Source organism: Cydia pomonella, chromosome 3 (genome assembly GCF_033807575.1).
Source record: "Cydia pomonella isolate Wapato2018A chromosome 3, ilCydPomo1, whole genome shotgun sequence".
Classification (NCBI taxonomy): Eukaryota; Metazoa; Arthropoda; class Insecta; order Lepidoptera; family Tortricidae; genus Cydia; species Cydia pomonella.
The window spans coordinates 22,016,556-22,032,964 of NC_084705.1; the positions used below are offsets into that span (position 1 = coordinate 22,016,556).

Here is a 16,409-nt window from a genome sequence, read left to right on the forward strand (position 1 = left end):
CTAAGGCTTACAAAACCCGCCAATAGCAAAAATAAGACAACTCGCTAAGTAGCGACCTAACCTACCTTCCTCAATTTTATTAAACTAAACAAAAAGCAATCAGTTCAGCAATCCTCGCCAGTTACCAATCATATTAATTTGCTTTTGCGGTCAGCTCTTCGAGTTCCCATTCACTTTTAGAAGTTAACATTAGTGTCTGACTTCATAGTTCAGTGGTAGGAAGTTATGAAGCTGTAGAACTGTAACCAACCCACCTTCAATAATTTAAAAAGTTATTCTTTTCTTTGAAACTATAAAAATGTAAAGACGATAATTTGAAATATTATTAGTATTTATAATTGTTTGGCACTGGCAATTATAGAGGGTATGATATATTGTGCGAATATCAATCAAACGATGCCAGTGCAAAATTAATGAAATCAGAAGAATCTTTGGTATTCAGCATTATAAGAGATACCTAAACATCAGTATATTTAGAAATAATATTATGTATGATAATAATCATAAAATGTCGTTCCCATTTGGCTTTACAACTAATTATTTGTACGAAGACGATAAATGTTTAGGTCATAAGCATTGTTGAGGTAGGTTCTCTTCTTCCTCGCGTTGTCCCGGCATATTGCCACGGCTCATGGGAGCCTGGGGTCCGCTTGACAAGTAATCCTAAGATTTGGCGTAGGCACTAGTTTTTACGAAAGCGACTGCCATCTGACCTTCCAACCCAGAGGGTAAACTAGGCCTGGTTGGGATTAGTCCGGTTTCCTCACGATGTTTTCCTTCACCGAAAAGCGACTGGTAAATATCAAATGATATTTCGTACATAAGTTCCGAAAAACTCATTGGTACGAGCCCAGGTTTGAACCCGCGACCTCCGGATTGTAAGTCGCACGCTCTTACCGCTAAGCCATCAGCGCATTGTTGAGGTAGGTTATAAAATTAAAAGTGGAAAATTAAGGGACATTTGGCTTACCCACGACATCAAGAAACTGAGTGGCGGTCTGGGTGGAGAAGGTGCTGTCAGCAGTGACCTCACAGCTGAAATTGCCGGCGAGACTCGGCTCCAACCTCCGAAGGACGACTTTCTTATCATCAGAATTGTTCATCTGAAATTTATAGCGGTCCTCATATACACCGTGCTTTTATTGAATTCTGTTAACTTCAAAGGTATGGGTTTTAAGAAACTAAATGGCCTAGTACATTTAAAAAAAATGTTTTTATAAAAAGTAATTAAATATTGCATATAGCGTTGTTGTAACACGGGCATTTAATTCAACCAAACAATTAGCAACAATTAGCATTATGTATAACTAGCATAATTTCAAATGTACCTGTGTGACCTGTAAAATATTTTTTTTTACCAATAAAGAAACTAAACTAAACTAAAACTAAATTGAAAACTGTTACATATCAATGTCATTTTGGACGTCAATCGTCCGAGATAGGTCTTACGTTTAGTAGAAAATGTATACACTCGTACTAGACACTAATCAATATGTAAACAGGCCCTAAAGCAAGTGCATACGCTCGTAAAGGCCTTATAAGATAAAAAAATATACATATTTTTTTAATAAATATTATAGGACATTATTACACAAATTGACTAAATCCCACAGTAAGCTCAAGAAGGCTTGCGTTGAGGGTACTTAGACAACGATATATATAATATATACTTATTTATAAATACTTAAATACATCGAAAACACCCATGACTCAGGAATAAATATCCGTGCTCATCACACGTATAAATATAAATGTCCTTATCAGGATTTGAACCCGGGACCATCGGCTTCATAGGCAGGGGTACCCACTAGGCCAGATCGGTCGATTATTGATAATCTCTGAAATGGAGTTAATTAAAATACCGGCGTTACTTAATTTAAGCTCAGGATTGCACCCTTAAAATTAACGGAAAGACAAAAAAACACGGTGAAGAACACGAATGCAATACATCGTTCTGTATTTTTTTAACGTTTTATTTGATGATCGCAATGAACGAAACACAATTTTATAGACCGCGGGCCAGGAGCATATATCGTCAGTAATCGCCTCCCGGCTGATACTTTGTCAGATGATAGTTTAAATGCTGTTTTAAATATAAAAAAACCGCGTCATCCGGTTTTATCGCGGTAATAAGACCGTCAGCTTCACATGAACATGTAAAAAATACGCGCCTTACCACACAAAGTATGTGTAATGTGTATATTGCGTAGTCTATTTATTTGAAACGCCTGATAGAATGCATTATGCATTATTTCATGAATTCGTTTTACCGTTATAAAAACGTAAAGCTATTGTTTTTTTACACATGTGCATGCGACCAACTGACGTTCTCACCACTGCGATGACAGTTTTTTTTTACGTGTTTCGGTGGCTGCCATTCCTGAAACCACCAACGGAGCGGCAGCCCACGAGGGTTCATCATACCTAGCTGTAAACACTATACGAGTTACTGCCCGGGGAATCATGGTCATGGAAATCTGTTCCTGGTTCGCGGTCTATTAAGCCTTAGGCTTGTTTAATGGCCTCTCAATTACAAAATCCTACCTAATTATTATTTATCCTATCTGTTAAATACACAAAACTACAGCCCTATTCATTCTGACTAAATCCTGTTGCGCAATAAGCTCCAAATCAAAAAGCGGCCAAGTGCGAGTCGGACGGAGGGTTCCGTACCATTTAAGACGTATTAAAAAAAATCTACTGGCTAGATCTTGTTCAATATTTTACCACTTTGGACACACATTTTACCACTTTGGAAGTGTCTCTCGCGCAAACTATTCAGTTTAGAAAAAAATTATATTAGGAACCTGAATATCATTTTTGAAGACCTATCCATAGATACCCCACATGTATGGGTTTGATGTTTTTTTTTTTTTAATTTTATGAATTATTAAAAAAAAACTACTTACTAGATCTCGTTCAAACCAATTTTCGGTGGAAGTTTGCATGACAATGTATATCATATATTTTTTTTAGTTTTTTCATTCTGTTATTTTAGAAGTTACGGGGGGGGGGGACACATTTTACCACTTTGGAAGTGTTTCTCGCGCAAACTATTCATTTTAGAAAAAAATGATATTAGAGACCTCAATATCATTTTTGAAGACCTATCCATAGATACCCCACACGTATGGGTTTGATGAAAAAAGATTTTTTGAGTTTCAGTTCTAAGTATGGGGAACCCCCAAAATTTATTGTTTTTTTTCTATTTTTGTGTGAGCATCTTAATGCGGTTCATAGAATACATCCACTTACTAAGTTTGAACAGTATAGCTCTTATAGTTTCGGAAAAAAGTGGCTGTGACATAATCGGACAGACAGACGGATATGACGAATCTATAAGGGTTCCGTTTTTTGCCATTTGGCTACGGAACCCTAAAAATGACAATCAAAAGTACAAATACCTGTTAATTATACGTGATACCGATATTCTTTATATTTTAAGTCAAAACTCTGGGACTATAATGTTGTTTAGATAACTCACCATAATCTCAAAGTCGTATACTCCAAATTGCGCATAGGTGCTCAGCGCGTTCGGACCAGATATTTTGAAACGACAAAAAGCTCAACAAATCGCATAAAATAGAACGCTCTAAGGCACGTAAAGGCGATCCTATCAGGACATTGTTATTTTCCGAAACGCCGCAAAATAAACCCTATGCTGTCACCACAAGGTTCACCAGTTTAATCGTTTTTCGAGCTGACAACACGTGGCGATAGAAAGAGCTCTTATAAACTTGTACGACAGAGCACTACAGAAACGTAGCTCAGACGTTGTTCGAATGCCCAATTTAGTGATCCAATAAAGCAAAGGTGAGAAGTGGGCATATTCGATACAAGGAAGGTTGAAGCTGCATGATTCCACAGTGATATTGAATGCATGCCCCATCCGTCAGTCGTTTTTCCCTAATATTGCAAACTGATCAGGTTTTTGCCGAAATAGGTAGAGAGATAGTATCCAAAATTGCAAAATTTTCACTTCATAAATTTTCGGAGAGTTCTCATATTTATGTATAAGAATCGAGATTTTCCAACTGTTTGCAAACTTTCCGCAACTTGCATTATATCTGTAGGTTATTATCTCCATTAATCCATGTTGCCAAAAACACTGTTCTACTAAGTTCTCGAGTATGTACGGCACACTGAAAGCTTCGGGCAGATGTTTCTACCAGCGATTGTACTTATAGGTACTTTGTTTACGTTTCGTGTCGTATATGTGGTTGCAGTTTTATCACGATTAGTGCTTGTTAGCGTAAAATGTAATCATGTATTACTTGTACATGAACTTCAAGCAAAGCTCCGAAAGAAAAATTTAGGGTGATTTGATACAAAGCTAATCACTCATTATACTAATATTTAATCTGTGTCTGTATTTTTACTATGTATTTAAATGTTCGATGTTCAAGGGCAGTTTTAGATTCGAAGTGTTTGATCGAAAACCAAATTTTGTACCTGGATGTATAAGAAGACAGTTCATATGCGTGATTTCCTTATGACACTATGAGAGATATAAAGTCGTGATACTTGCGGAATACAGCATGTGTGGCCACGCCAAGCCATAAATCATGTACTACTTCATTAAAACTTTGCTTGCCTGTGTATTTACTCTTTCCATAATATGTTTCTTCTTTAGATTGCAACCTATATAATTTATCGGGTTTTGAAATTTTCCTTAGTTATTAATACGAAAAAAAAATCCCGCCGATTTCTCTATATGAGGTCCTTGGAAAATAAGTGAGCTCCTATTTACGCTCTACAATTTGACGCATAACATTGAGGTATGTTTGAGAAAAAGGATAATGTTTGTAATTTTTTCCGTAAAGAGTATGTGATTTAGTAATTAGACAGTTATTAACTTATTATTCTCGTAAAGCCCGCAGTCCTGTACCCCTAGTGTAAATTTGATCGACATCATAACGTGACGAACGCGTTTGCGTTAAGTCTCATTTTGTATAGGATTTTGAGTTTCCAAAACGTCCCGCTTGGCGCGCTCTTTCTAAATCCAATACAAAATGAGACTAAACGCAAACGCGTACGTCACGTTTCGAAATCGAATTTATTTACACTAGGGGTACTGTAGTACTAAGTAATTATTTCAACGTAATTTAACCCATTTTCAATTGGAACAGAGTTGCATTCCTTATTTCAATCTTATTATGTTTCATGTAAACCAGCTGGCATATTTTATACTAGATAGACCTTAGGAGATTATGGTGAAGCAAAGTAGGTACCTACGGTATCATAATGCGCCATCTGGCTTGATAACATGTCAGTTTTCTTAAAACAAAATAACAAAGCAAAATATAACAAAGTCAGTCAAGTCAATAGGATTAACTTTCTATGAGTAACAAACGCATTAACGAATATATTGTGGATGTTGTAAACTTCATACTAGAGGTTGTTTAACCATTTCATCATTCCTTTGAAAAGTTTAAGCCATAGATACTTAGGCATATACTGTATTTAAGGCGAGGGTGTCCGAGGCTAATATAATATGTCTAATTTTCATTCCGAATTTATATTTAACTAACTTTAAGTAATCATTTTAATGATATGTATTTTTTGGCGAAAAGCAAGCGTAATTACAGATTCTGCTTGTAATAATTTGATCTACATTTTTCTAAGAACTTTTTTACAAAAAAATCTGTTTTTTTATACTACGTCGGTGTCAAACAAGCACACGGCCCTCCTGATGGTAAGCAGTCTCCGTAGCCTAAGTACGCTTGCAACTCCAGAGGAGTTACATGCGCGTTGCCGACCCTACACCCCCCCCTCCTTCGCTGAGCTCCTGAACCTTACTCACCGGCAGGAACACAACACTATGAGTAGGGTCTAGTGTTATTTGGCTGCGATTTTCTGTCTCGGGCTTGTCTTGGACTTGTTTTGGTTACGTTGAAGAAAGGTAAGTACAAATTATTACTATGCATAAAATTAGCACTACATTATTAATTTCCAAACTAGGACAGAGCTTAATCCTACGCTATTATTTAGACTTTTTAATGAATCTTTATGAAGGTAAGAATAATAAACGTACTTTTGAGAAAAGTCTTTAAACTTCTTATAAAACAAGCCGTCATCGTCAAACTCAGTAAGGGCGTTTGGTACGTAGTTATTTTTATTAAATTTGATCAAAAGAGATTCTGGATAAGCTTTACTTTTCGAGCAAAACATTGCTTATTATCTATTCATACATTTACGAAAAACATTTTACGGCTGGAAAGGCATTACAATAACGAAATATGGAAATATAATGGATAAAATAATAAATTTGTACTCTAAAACTCTAAATCTTGTTACTAAATAACTTACATAATCTTGATCCTAAAAATCTTGAGGCCTACCTCCAGAATACATTTTTGAATTTAGAAACGCAAATAGTGTGACAGGTAAGCATTAATCGGCCATAAATAATTAAATATCTATGTAATGACTAATGATGATAAGAGCAGCATACGAGATGCTGAACTTTCATAGGTACCATAAATCTACGACTGCATAATCGCCAAATATAGGTACCTATATGATGATATAGTAGGCAAAACAGCGTGCGTCGTTACTCCGATAATAATAAATAATGGACAGAGATTTAACTTACATCAACAAAAATTCCAGGTAATCCAAACACTCTGGTGCTAGGATTTTCCAAGGGCGTGTATCTGTAGAACTCATGGTTCCCTCGGTACCACTTGGCTGTGTACAGTGGCGCCCCCTGCATATCGCGATAGCATGTCAACACTGCAGTGCCGTTGCGTTTGACGATAGATGGCTCTATAAGAAGCTTGACGTTGCCGATGCTGGTTACATCTGAAAAAAATATTTATTTTAGGTAGGTGAAAAAATAACCCAATGTATGTAACCCAGCAAAATAATATCCAACCAATTTCGATACACATTAATAGTCATAGTAATTGATCATTAGGTTAAATACCCATTAGGGCACAATGGTTAGAGCAAGTGATTTTAGGACAAAACTCGATAGGAATGTCGAGGGAGACCCAGGATTTAAAATGTGTACAAATATGATAAACTAAATGTTTATCAAAACAGACTTTTGAATTTGTATTTTAGATTTTCATAAGAGAATTTCCGGAATTTTCTCTAAATCTGTAAAAAGAAATTACCTACGAGGCGTGCGTGATTCATTTTAATTTTTATTACAGACCTACTTAGCATTCTTGCAGTCAAGTCATAGTGGTACCCAAGAGACTCTTCGGACCTCTTTCCATTTTATCGCATTTTGTCTTATAGCTGTTGGTTATATTGAAGAATTCATCTCGAAAAATAATGAAACTTTATATTGGGACTTATTATTAAAAATTTTTGAGGGAGTTACAGGGGATTGAAAACCAATTTTTGTTTGTCACTTGGAGTGTAATTTTTCAGCGTCGGTTTCGGAATTGATAACACAGTTTTTTTTGAATAGGTAACAATTTTTTTATCTTTTAAGTTTTTTGTCAATATTTGTATTTTGTCTACTAAAAGAAATCAATTTTAGTTTGTTCATTAGTTTATTTATATGATTTTAAATATAATATTGTAAAAATTATACTTTTTAATTTTGTGGTACGTATATACCTACGTACTAATTTGGCATATTATCTTAGGTTCAGTTTATTAAAAATAAAATCAATTTGTTATTTCATAAATAACATAAATTAACTTAAGCGCACTAGTAGTATAGGTAATTAATTATACTTAAACCTTTGTTTATCAAAACTATGTTAACATTAGACACGGAATGTTAAGCATGGATGCATTTCATAGTTACTGATTAAGTTAAGCATTGTTTATCAATCAACGGTTTAACAAACCAAAACATTATATACGATACTAGTAGATACTTTACGATGTGTTTAACTAGGTTGCCACTGTTGATTTTTTTATACCACGACCGTGGCAAACAAGCATATGGGCCGCCTGATGGTAAGCAGTCACCGCAGCCTATGGACGCCTGCAAATCCAGAGGTTTTACATGCGCGTTGCCGACCCTGATAGAATTTAACAGATATGATATGATAGATATTAACAGGAGGTGCCTAAGTATATTTGAATTGATTTTTTTTATTTTATATATAGGTACACATCCGAATCACTACATTGCGCTCCACAACACGCATAGCTAGGTGTCACGCAGGGGCGAAGACCGCCACGCTGAAGTGAGACTGGGCGGGTCACGTCTGCCGAATGCATCCGGATAGGTGGGCTAGTATAGCCACCAAGTGGATGCCGCAAGTTAAGCGCGGACGTGGCAGGCCCAGACGGAGATGGCGGGACGACCTAGACACCTTCATCAGTAACTGACCAGAAATAGCACAACAACGGGAGCTGTGGAGATCACGGGGAGAGGCCTTCGCCCAGCAGTGGGACACTATAACGGGCTAATAAAAAAATAGGTACACAACATTTCCTACGGTGATGATTTACTATACCTTTTTTAAACATTACGATTATCAACGCTAAAGAACAGTAGGTAAGCACTGACCCCAACTTTGCCATAAGTATTAAATTTATTTCGTACATGAGCCTTGAATCGCGTGAAAATGGTAAATGTTAACACAGCTAGAGTCGTGCATTCTTGTTGACATACATACATACTGCTATTAAATGCTGAGTATTATTAAATCATCCGTACCTACATAATTATTTTATACGTACGTATTTTGCTTACACAAGTAACGTCTTATACTTTTTGAACGCCACGCCACGCCACGGGCTTAGTATTTCTTATTAATGATCTACCTACTGTCACATAGCGCCATCTAGTGGTGTTAGCGTAACTTCGTTGTTTTTTTATTTCTCTTAGTGTTATATTTTTTAGAAATATGAAACATGATTTAATTTAATTAGTTTAGTTACAAATATAAATAGTTGTATTTCAGCATTTTTTTCTGGATATTGTGTCGTTAGGTAATGAAACCTACATGTTTTAAAAGGTAGCACAATTTGACTGACAACACACAGTTCTGGCTGAAAAGAGCACTAAATTTGAAATGTAGGGAAAAAAAAGAAGGAGAAGAAAAGACGGCATTGGTTTGTGTCAGAATACTGATTTATTACAAAATTAAAATAGATATCTATAAAACTCAGCGTGGAAATTTATTGTCGCCATACGAGTATATAGTTCCGGAGATTCAGATTTTGGTTTCTGGATTTTAATAGGTCGAGGCAAATGTTGCTTTCCTTTGCCAAGTTGCTGAGGAAAGAGGAGCGTGCCCTTGAGCGTGGCAGGCTGATGTAAGAGACGGGTCTTCTCTTCGTCCAGTTCGGGACGCCTTCACGGCCATTGTTACGAGTTCCAACCCAAATGCTAATTTTGACTGCAGCAGACTTTTTCTGTCGTCTGTCTTGTTCGTCAGGCGGAATGCAGAGGAGTTAATTCGGAGGAATAAACATCGTCTGTGGCAGCAGGTATGTGTTGGTCCTTTGAAAACCTTAGGAAATCCTTTGGAAACCCTTAGAAATCCCTTAGGAAGCCCTTAAGAAGCTCATAGTTTACTTGTAGAACAAGTTTTGTCATTGTCATAGATCGGTAACCTTTTGCTTTTGTCACATTTATAATGAATAATTTTAATATCATAATCAAGGTTTACTGAGGTCTGATGGACAGTGTTGCTTGCCAAATTTAATGCTTAGGTGTAACTTTTCATATAATAATTACCAGAATAAAATTTAATTAAACAACTAGTTTGTTGGTGATTTATCCTATAGTGTAAGAATACAGATATGAATGAACCAACAGCTCTACCGTTAGCAGTCTGAGCTAGAAGTTGAATTTTTAGGGTATGTAGGAGTTTTGAAAGAAGAAATAAAACAACTATCAAGTGAACTCTTGTGTTTTCTTTCCTTTACTACATCCCTAGGTATTATGTAACCAGCCGGGTACATTTCATAGATTTACAGGTTACACTACAAACAGACTCGTTTATTTTTTTAGCTCAGTACATTTTACGGGATTACTTTATTATCAAAAGTATTTGGCTCACTGACGTTTAACAACCTGCTGTTTACTTATCCCTAAATCCTTTGAATTACTTTGAGATTTTATTTTTTCTGCACAAGAATGTGCCCTAAAAGTAAGTGGGGATTCATCCCAAGAGTGTGATGAGCCCTGTAAGCTACGGAGCCACGAGTACAGTAGATGTAGTCTCAAAATTTAAGGTGAAGTTAGAGGGCCTACTGCGAAAACCAAAATTTGCAAATTTCTGGGATCTTTCACTTCTACTCCAATGAAGACGTAAGTAGAGTGACAGAGATAAGTGCCCGCAATTTGCGAGCTTCTATTTTTGCGCTTATAGCCCAGATAGTGTACAGTTAGCTACATGGATAGTTGACCACCCCTACAAACAAATTTACATGGAGGGGGTCAATTATCTCTGCAGCTGACTGTAGTTTATCAGTTAATTAATTTCACGGCACATATACACTTTCTTCGCGAATAAAAACACAGGTAAGTTTTAGACAAAATTTGTAAGATAAAGGGAGACATCACAAACAATATTCATCATTATAAATATTATAGTCGTCAGATTTGTAGCTGGCCCCTACGGCTTATCCTTTGTCTATTGTTAACTAAAACGGCGCGTGCCACTACCTGCAAAAAAAAGGACCCGGTCACTTTAACCGGTTATTTAATTACAACTCCTATGGTAATTGAAATAAGATTCAAAATGAACAAATGGAAAAATAAATTGCGATTTCTTGTGTGGTCCTTATACGGTTACTGAGTGCCGGCGAGTCGAACGCTACCAAACCAGTCTAAAATGTGTCCTCGATATGCGTAACAAAGGCGCGTTACACTGGTTTTTTTAAACATTAGACTAGCCCGTGCTCAGGTGCCAATTAGAATTATACGACCCTTTTTCTTGCACGCGCGGTTTTAGTTAACAATAGACAAAAGATTAGCCGCTTCGGGCCAGCTTAAAATCGAACGACTATAACTCTATCTTCGAAATTTTAAAAACATTAATGGTTACGCAGCTCTCGCGACTACACTCTGGACAGCCGGCTGTCCATTACTGTGCCATTACATTCTGCAGAGTACGGAATCGAACCGGCATCTTCAGCTTACGAGGCTTATGTCCTGACCGCTAATTGGTCACCTGGCCGCGGGGCGGTACCCTTTCCAAATTCTCTAGTATCAAGCTATCTTTAAGGGTAGGCGTCTTTAATCAACATTTGGTAAAGATACGATATGGATTAGATATGTCAGTGTCAAGAGTGGGGTTCTTGTTTGAAGAAATGTCAGTTTTGACACTGACATATCTAATCCATATCGTATCTTTAGCAAATGTTTGACGTATCTTAAAGTACGAATCGGGCAGTACGGCAAGCCAAAGACAGAGGATCCTGGTAATACCCATACCTTTCGGGTGACTGAGCTCTTCCAAGAGCACTCGAGTACGTGGGGTCGCTACTCCCCAACAGCTCGCCACAATCTGCCCTGCATTGATTGATTGCTCTAGTAAATCCAGGGTACGATGGGGTCGTCACATCTCTACACCGTATCATTTTTCTTTGTTAGGGTTCCGTAGTCACCTAGAAACCCTCAGAATTTGCCATGTCCGTCTTATAACTGCTTTGGTGCGCCGCCGAAGCCTTAATACTTGCCATTTTCAATACACGTCTTATCTCACCCATCACGCCAATTTTATTTAGATTTTAAAAAATCTGCTGCCGGGCAAGACTAACTAAATAATAATAAAATATACATTTCAACCCACATTCCATATTCCTAGACAGTACGGTCTGATGTGCTCACTACATAACAAGCGCGCCGAGGGACACTAGAAATGATTACGGCCAACATGAACATTCAAATTGAATCGAGATAGCCCGATCGAATCCGAGTAGTCGATTTATATTCAGACGATATGTGGTTATTTTCTTAAAGGAAGTTTACCCTCGGGAATTTACGGTTTCAAGATTCCGTTAGGCATATAACAAAAGAGAAAACTGTATCAACATTCTATAACAATATTTTCCCAAAATTTACTATGCACGAACACATTGGAAATTTACCGAGTGAACATTTTTATTTTGTATCTGGTATAACAAGTAGGTATCTATAATAATAAAGCTGAAAGATACATCTGATACGGAAATCCGGTTAGCACCCTTCCTCCTAGCTTTATTTGTTGTTTAGTTTGTCTTGCAGTTTATTTACTTGACGACCGGTCCGGCCTAGTGGGTCGTGACTCATGAAGCCGATGGTCCTGGGTTCGAATCCCGGTAAGGGCATTTATTTGTGTGATGAACACAGATAATAGGTAGATGCATACAGATAATTATCAGGCCAATTAAATCTGACATCATTCCAATATGAGATGGTTCCAATCTCCTTTAGAGGGCCTACTTATTTGCACATTATGTCAAACTTCAACCAAAAACTTCACTTTTGACACTGACAAATCAGTACCAGATCAGTATCATATTGGAATGAGATCTAATAACTAAAACTCGAATCCGAAAATGACACTTTTGCCACTGATAGATCAATATCACATTGAAATGAGATTTAATAATTATACTCGTAACTCGAATTGGCCTGTTTGTCTTAGTTTCTTGAAAGAACTTATGTCGTTACATTTTAGCATATTATTATTTCTTAGTATTTGAGCTATTCTCACTTTTTGCATATTAAATAGTTGATTCCTTCAATAATATTATCTTCTATTAATTAATTTAATTTAGTGGCAGAAATGAAGATGCTGAGGTGGATGTCAAGCGTCTCCAGGATTGATAGCGTTCGAAACGAACACATCTGTGGTAGCCTCGGAGTGAGAGACGTCGCCGATAGCTCCAAGAAAGTCGGCTTTGATGGTTTGGGCATGTCAAAAGAAGGCCGCCTGAATACATAGGCAACAGAGCCCTTAGCTTTGCCTTACCAAGCCCAAATAGGAGGGGCAAACCAAGGTAGCGGTAGCACAATGACATCAGCAAAGATTTAAACGCCTGTGGGTTAGCGGAAAACAACGTCCAAGATAGAGCGCAGTGCAAGGAGAAAAATAGAAAAGCGGACCCCGTCACGGTACGGGAAAAACACTAGGAGGATGATGAATTAGTTTAATTTAGAGTGTCAACTGTGTGTATGTATCTCAGTACTTATGTGATGTTCGTGTGCGAAATGCGCAGTTCTTTGGTTAATATCATCTATTCTTTCGCTCATTGCAACTAAGAAAATAATAGGAACAGTGTTTTAAATAATTTTTAAGAAAAAAAACCTACTTCAATGAGGGAGACCGGTGAAAGAAAGATTATTGTTGATTTTGGATTACATGCAATGAAATAAAATAAAAAATGTCTTGAAAATCTAATTTGCTTAACAAACACAGTGAAGAGGACAAATCGCCAAACGTTGTTGAAGAGTTCCAATCTGATCATCATCATCAGCTCCACTTCATCAAATGACACTTTTTTAAATGAAAATGATTGATTATTTGATGAAAATACAAAAATCATTATATGTATGTATGCCTTTCACATTTGAGTAGTTCCCTCGATTCCTCATGGATCCCATCATCAGAACTGAGTTTTGAAAAAAACGGGATCAATCTGTATACATATAAATTCAACCAAAAAAATAATTTTCAGAATCGGTTCAGAAATGACGGAGTTATGAAGTAACAAACATAAAATTCAACCTAATTGAGAATTTCCTCCTTTTGAAATCTTGAAGTCGGTTAAAATCTGAAAAGGCAAATAAGCGTAAACTAAAATTATTTCAGAACTCTTGCGATCCGTTCAAAGTGTGGGCATTATTTATTTTTGAGATTGCAAAATTATTCATGTTCAGCCAACCAGTTCGGTTATTATGATTTAAAAAATAATAATCAAAGGTAAGTTCTTGATTGAAGAGGCCCCTATCTTATTAAAAATATGTTGTTTGCGGAAATTACATTACATCAAGTAGTTTTCATTTAAAAAATCAGAGATCATCAGAGGCTTTGTTTTCTGGAACTAATTTGACTGACCCTAAAAAAAAATGTGTGAAGAGCATTTTTTTAGAGATATAATTTTTCATATACTTACACCAATCGACTGACTTTCAATACGGAGGGCGCGGGTTTTTCGGAACGGAATATCATATAATATTTACCACTAGATTTTCGGCGAAGGAAAACATCGTGAGGAAACCTGCATACATATACGAAGAAATTCAGAGGTATAAGGGTATACATGTGAATTTTCCAACTCGCAGTTGGCCAGCTTGGGGACTACAATCCAAGCCAAAGGTGGGCAGTGCTATGGACGTATGTAGCCTGAATTATTTTACATTCTTATCATACACCAATCGAAAGAGCAAGAAATAATGAACAAAATGGCTGCACTACGGTTGACCATATAGTCACGTTCAAAGTTATTACTTTCATAGATGTAAATAATTAAAATGTATTCATTAAATGTACACTTTAATACTGCTATGGCTGACATTGACGTGAATGTGATTACTTTATTGCAATATCTCTCTAACTAATAATAAGTAAGGTAAGTTTTATTAAGCAGGCATCCGGTTTTTTATCCCATAGCCCAGTATTTAGTTATTCCATCGCGTTTACCCAATAACCCAATATTTTAGATTTTATATATCCACTTTAGTCACACCCATCCCATCACGTCTCATTACACGGGCAAGGGCACCATCACTCAGTGTACCCTGTACCTTAAAGTGAGGCATATTCAAACTATACAAATTCGGATCAATAAATGTATAAATACTCACGTACAAGGTCAATTTAGGTATAAAATTCGAATAGTTCTGTCGCCAATATTTTCTTTTGTTAGCACATTATAAGGTCATTGGTTCTGGAATACCGTATATCTCTGAACTCAACAGCAAACGCTTTGCACTTCGAGGAATGAGGCAGGGTATCCTGCACAGTTTTCGACTGTCAATACAAGTGTAACAAGTGTTTGCATTCTTCGAGCTCCAGCCTTGCGCAAAACTAACTGCACAACCAAAAAGACCAAACACAGCGCCAATATTTAAATACCGTTTGAAATAAAACCAGCGGAGATACTCACAGCCTGCGTACAAGATTTTGAGAGTAGTCTAGATGACAACTTTTTTAAATGGTATTCGGTTCGTTTGAGGATCAAATGTGTCATCTAATCTAATCTAATCTAATCATTAAAGCGATACACAGAAACGACGGTCAAAGTCTGATCATCGTACACAACGCACAAAACGCCCCATACTAAACGGTACATGACCGTGACGTCACGAACACTGTCACTATAATGAGGCATGGAAAACAAAAAAATACTTTTTTAACGGTGTAATATTGCGTTTATGTATACACCGTGTTTTTCTTAAACTCCGTCAACTTTGGGGTATTGTTAAAGTATATATAAGGAAACAAAACGGCGTAGTTAATTTTCAACAATTTGTATTTAGTTTCTTATCTTCTTAAAAAGTAATTAAATGCAGCGTTACTGTAACACGGGCATTATATTTAAACTCAACCAAATAATTGAAAACTATGTTTAGTAGCAAATGTATAAGCTGATACAGAGGTCTTGTATATTTTTGAAATTATCATATTATTTTTGGATCCAATTTATTGTGACAAATTGCTAATTTCAGATTTATTTAACTAGAATTGGCCATAAAATTCAATATGTGTCACCGTGCCAAATCCAGAGGAACCCTGCTTACCTCCCGTGCTCTATGAGCACCTCCTGCGTAGGTATTGGCACCATTTGGATAAAATTAGCAACATTTTATCTATTACTTGGCACAACATTATTAGCATAAACGAAACGGTAATATCTCTGTATCACTCTTCCATATTAGTGCGCCAGCGAGACATAAGCGTTTCGTTCGCTACATAGCAAACGATTAGTATCTTGGCTAGGCACCCAGACGTCCTTATATCTGAGCGTACTAAATAATTAAAATACCTACCCGTATGTCGCGCTAAAACACGTCACGACAGACATATAGAACCCGGCTTGATGCGGCTTAAAACAGCCCAAGACAGTAATCCCCAATTACTTGTTACATAATGAGACCAATAATAATATTCCGTTTAAAAATAATTTATTTACATTTACTGACGTTTTTACTAGGCAATTTGCGCAGTTTCTGGGCTCTAGCTTTTAAATTTTATAATAAATATTAGGCATTGTTATATACTAGGGTGTAGTTTAGTGGTAGGTTCTATTACCTATAAATCATACGTTACATTGGTAAAAAACAACTAAAAAAGTGTATTTTCAGAGGACCACGTGTTTGAATCGTATGAATAAAGTAACCCACTATCCTTGAGAAGTGTACTGTGCGCCATCAGTAGAACATCAAAAAGTTCTCGAATGAGAAGAGAGAGTGTATTTGCCCGATTCGAAGAATGATTAAGACACGTTTAAGATCTTGGAAAGATTTTTAAAAGATCGATAGCTAAACGACATAT

General features: G+C 36.6%; 1 protein-coding gene across 3 annotated transcripts in view; it reads right to left on the bottom strand.

Annotated features, from left to right (window-relative positions):
* LOC133516305 (uncharacterized) overlaps positions 1-16,409 on the bottom strand; it is a 102,089-nt gene that overhangs the window by 10,387 nt on the left and 75,293 nt on the right. For all 3 annotated transcript variants that reach the window (XR_009799200.1, XM_061849161.1, XM_061849160.1), the window contains exons 2-3: positions 6,596-6,804; positions 971-1,103 (exon numbers count right to left, since the gene is read on the bottom strand). Coding sequence is in view for 2 of the 3 variants with exons in the window: in XM_061849161.1 (XP_061705145.1) it covers positions 971-1,103; positions 6,596-6,804 (342 nt within the window). In the remaining variant the exon portion in view is untranslated. The remainder of the gene's footprint in view (positions 1-970; positions 1,104-6,595; positions 6,805-16,409) is intronic.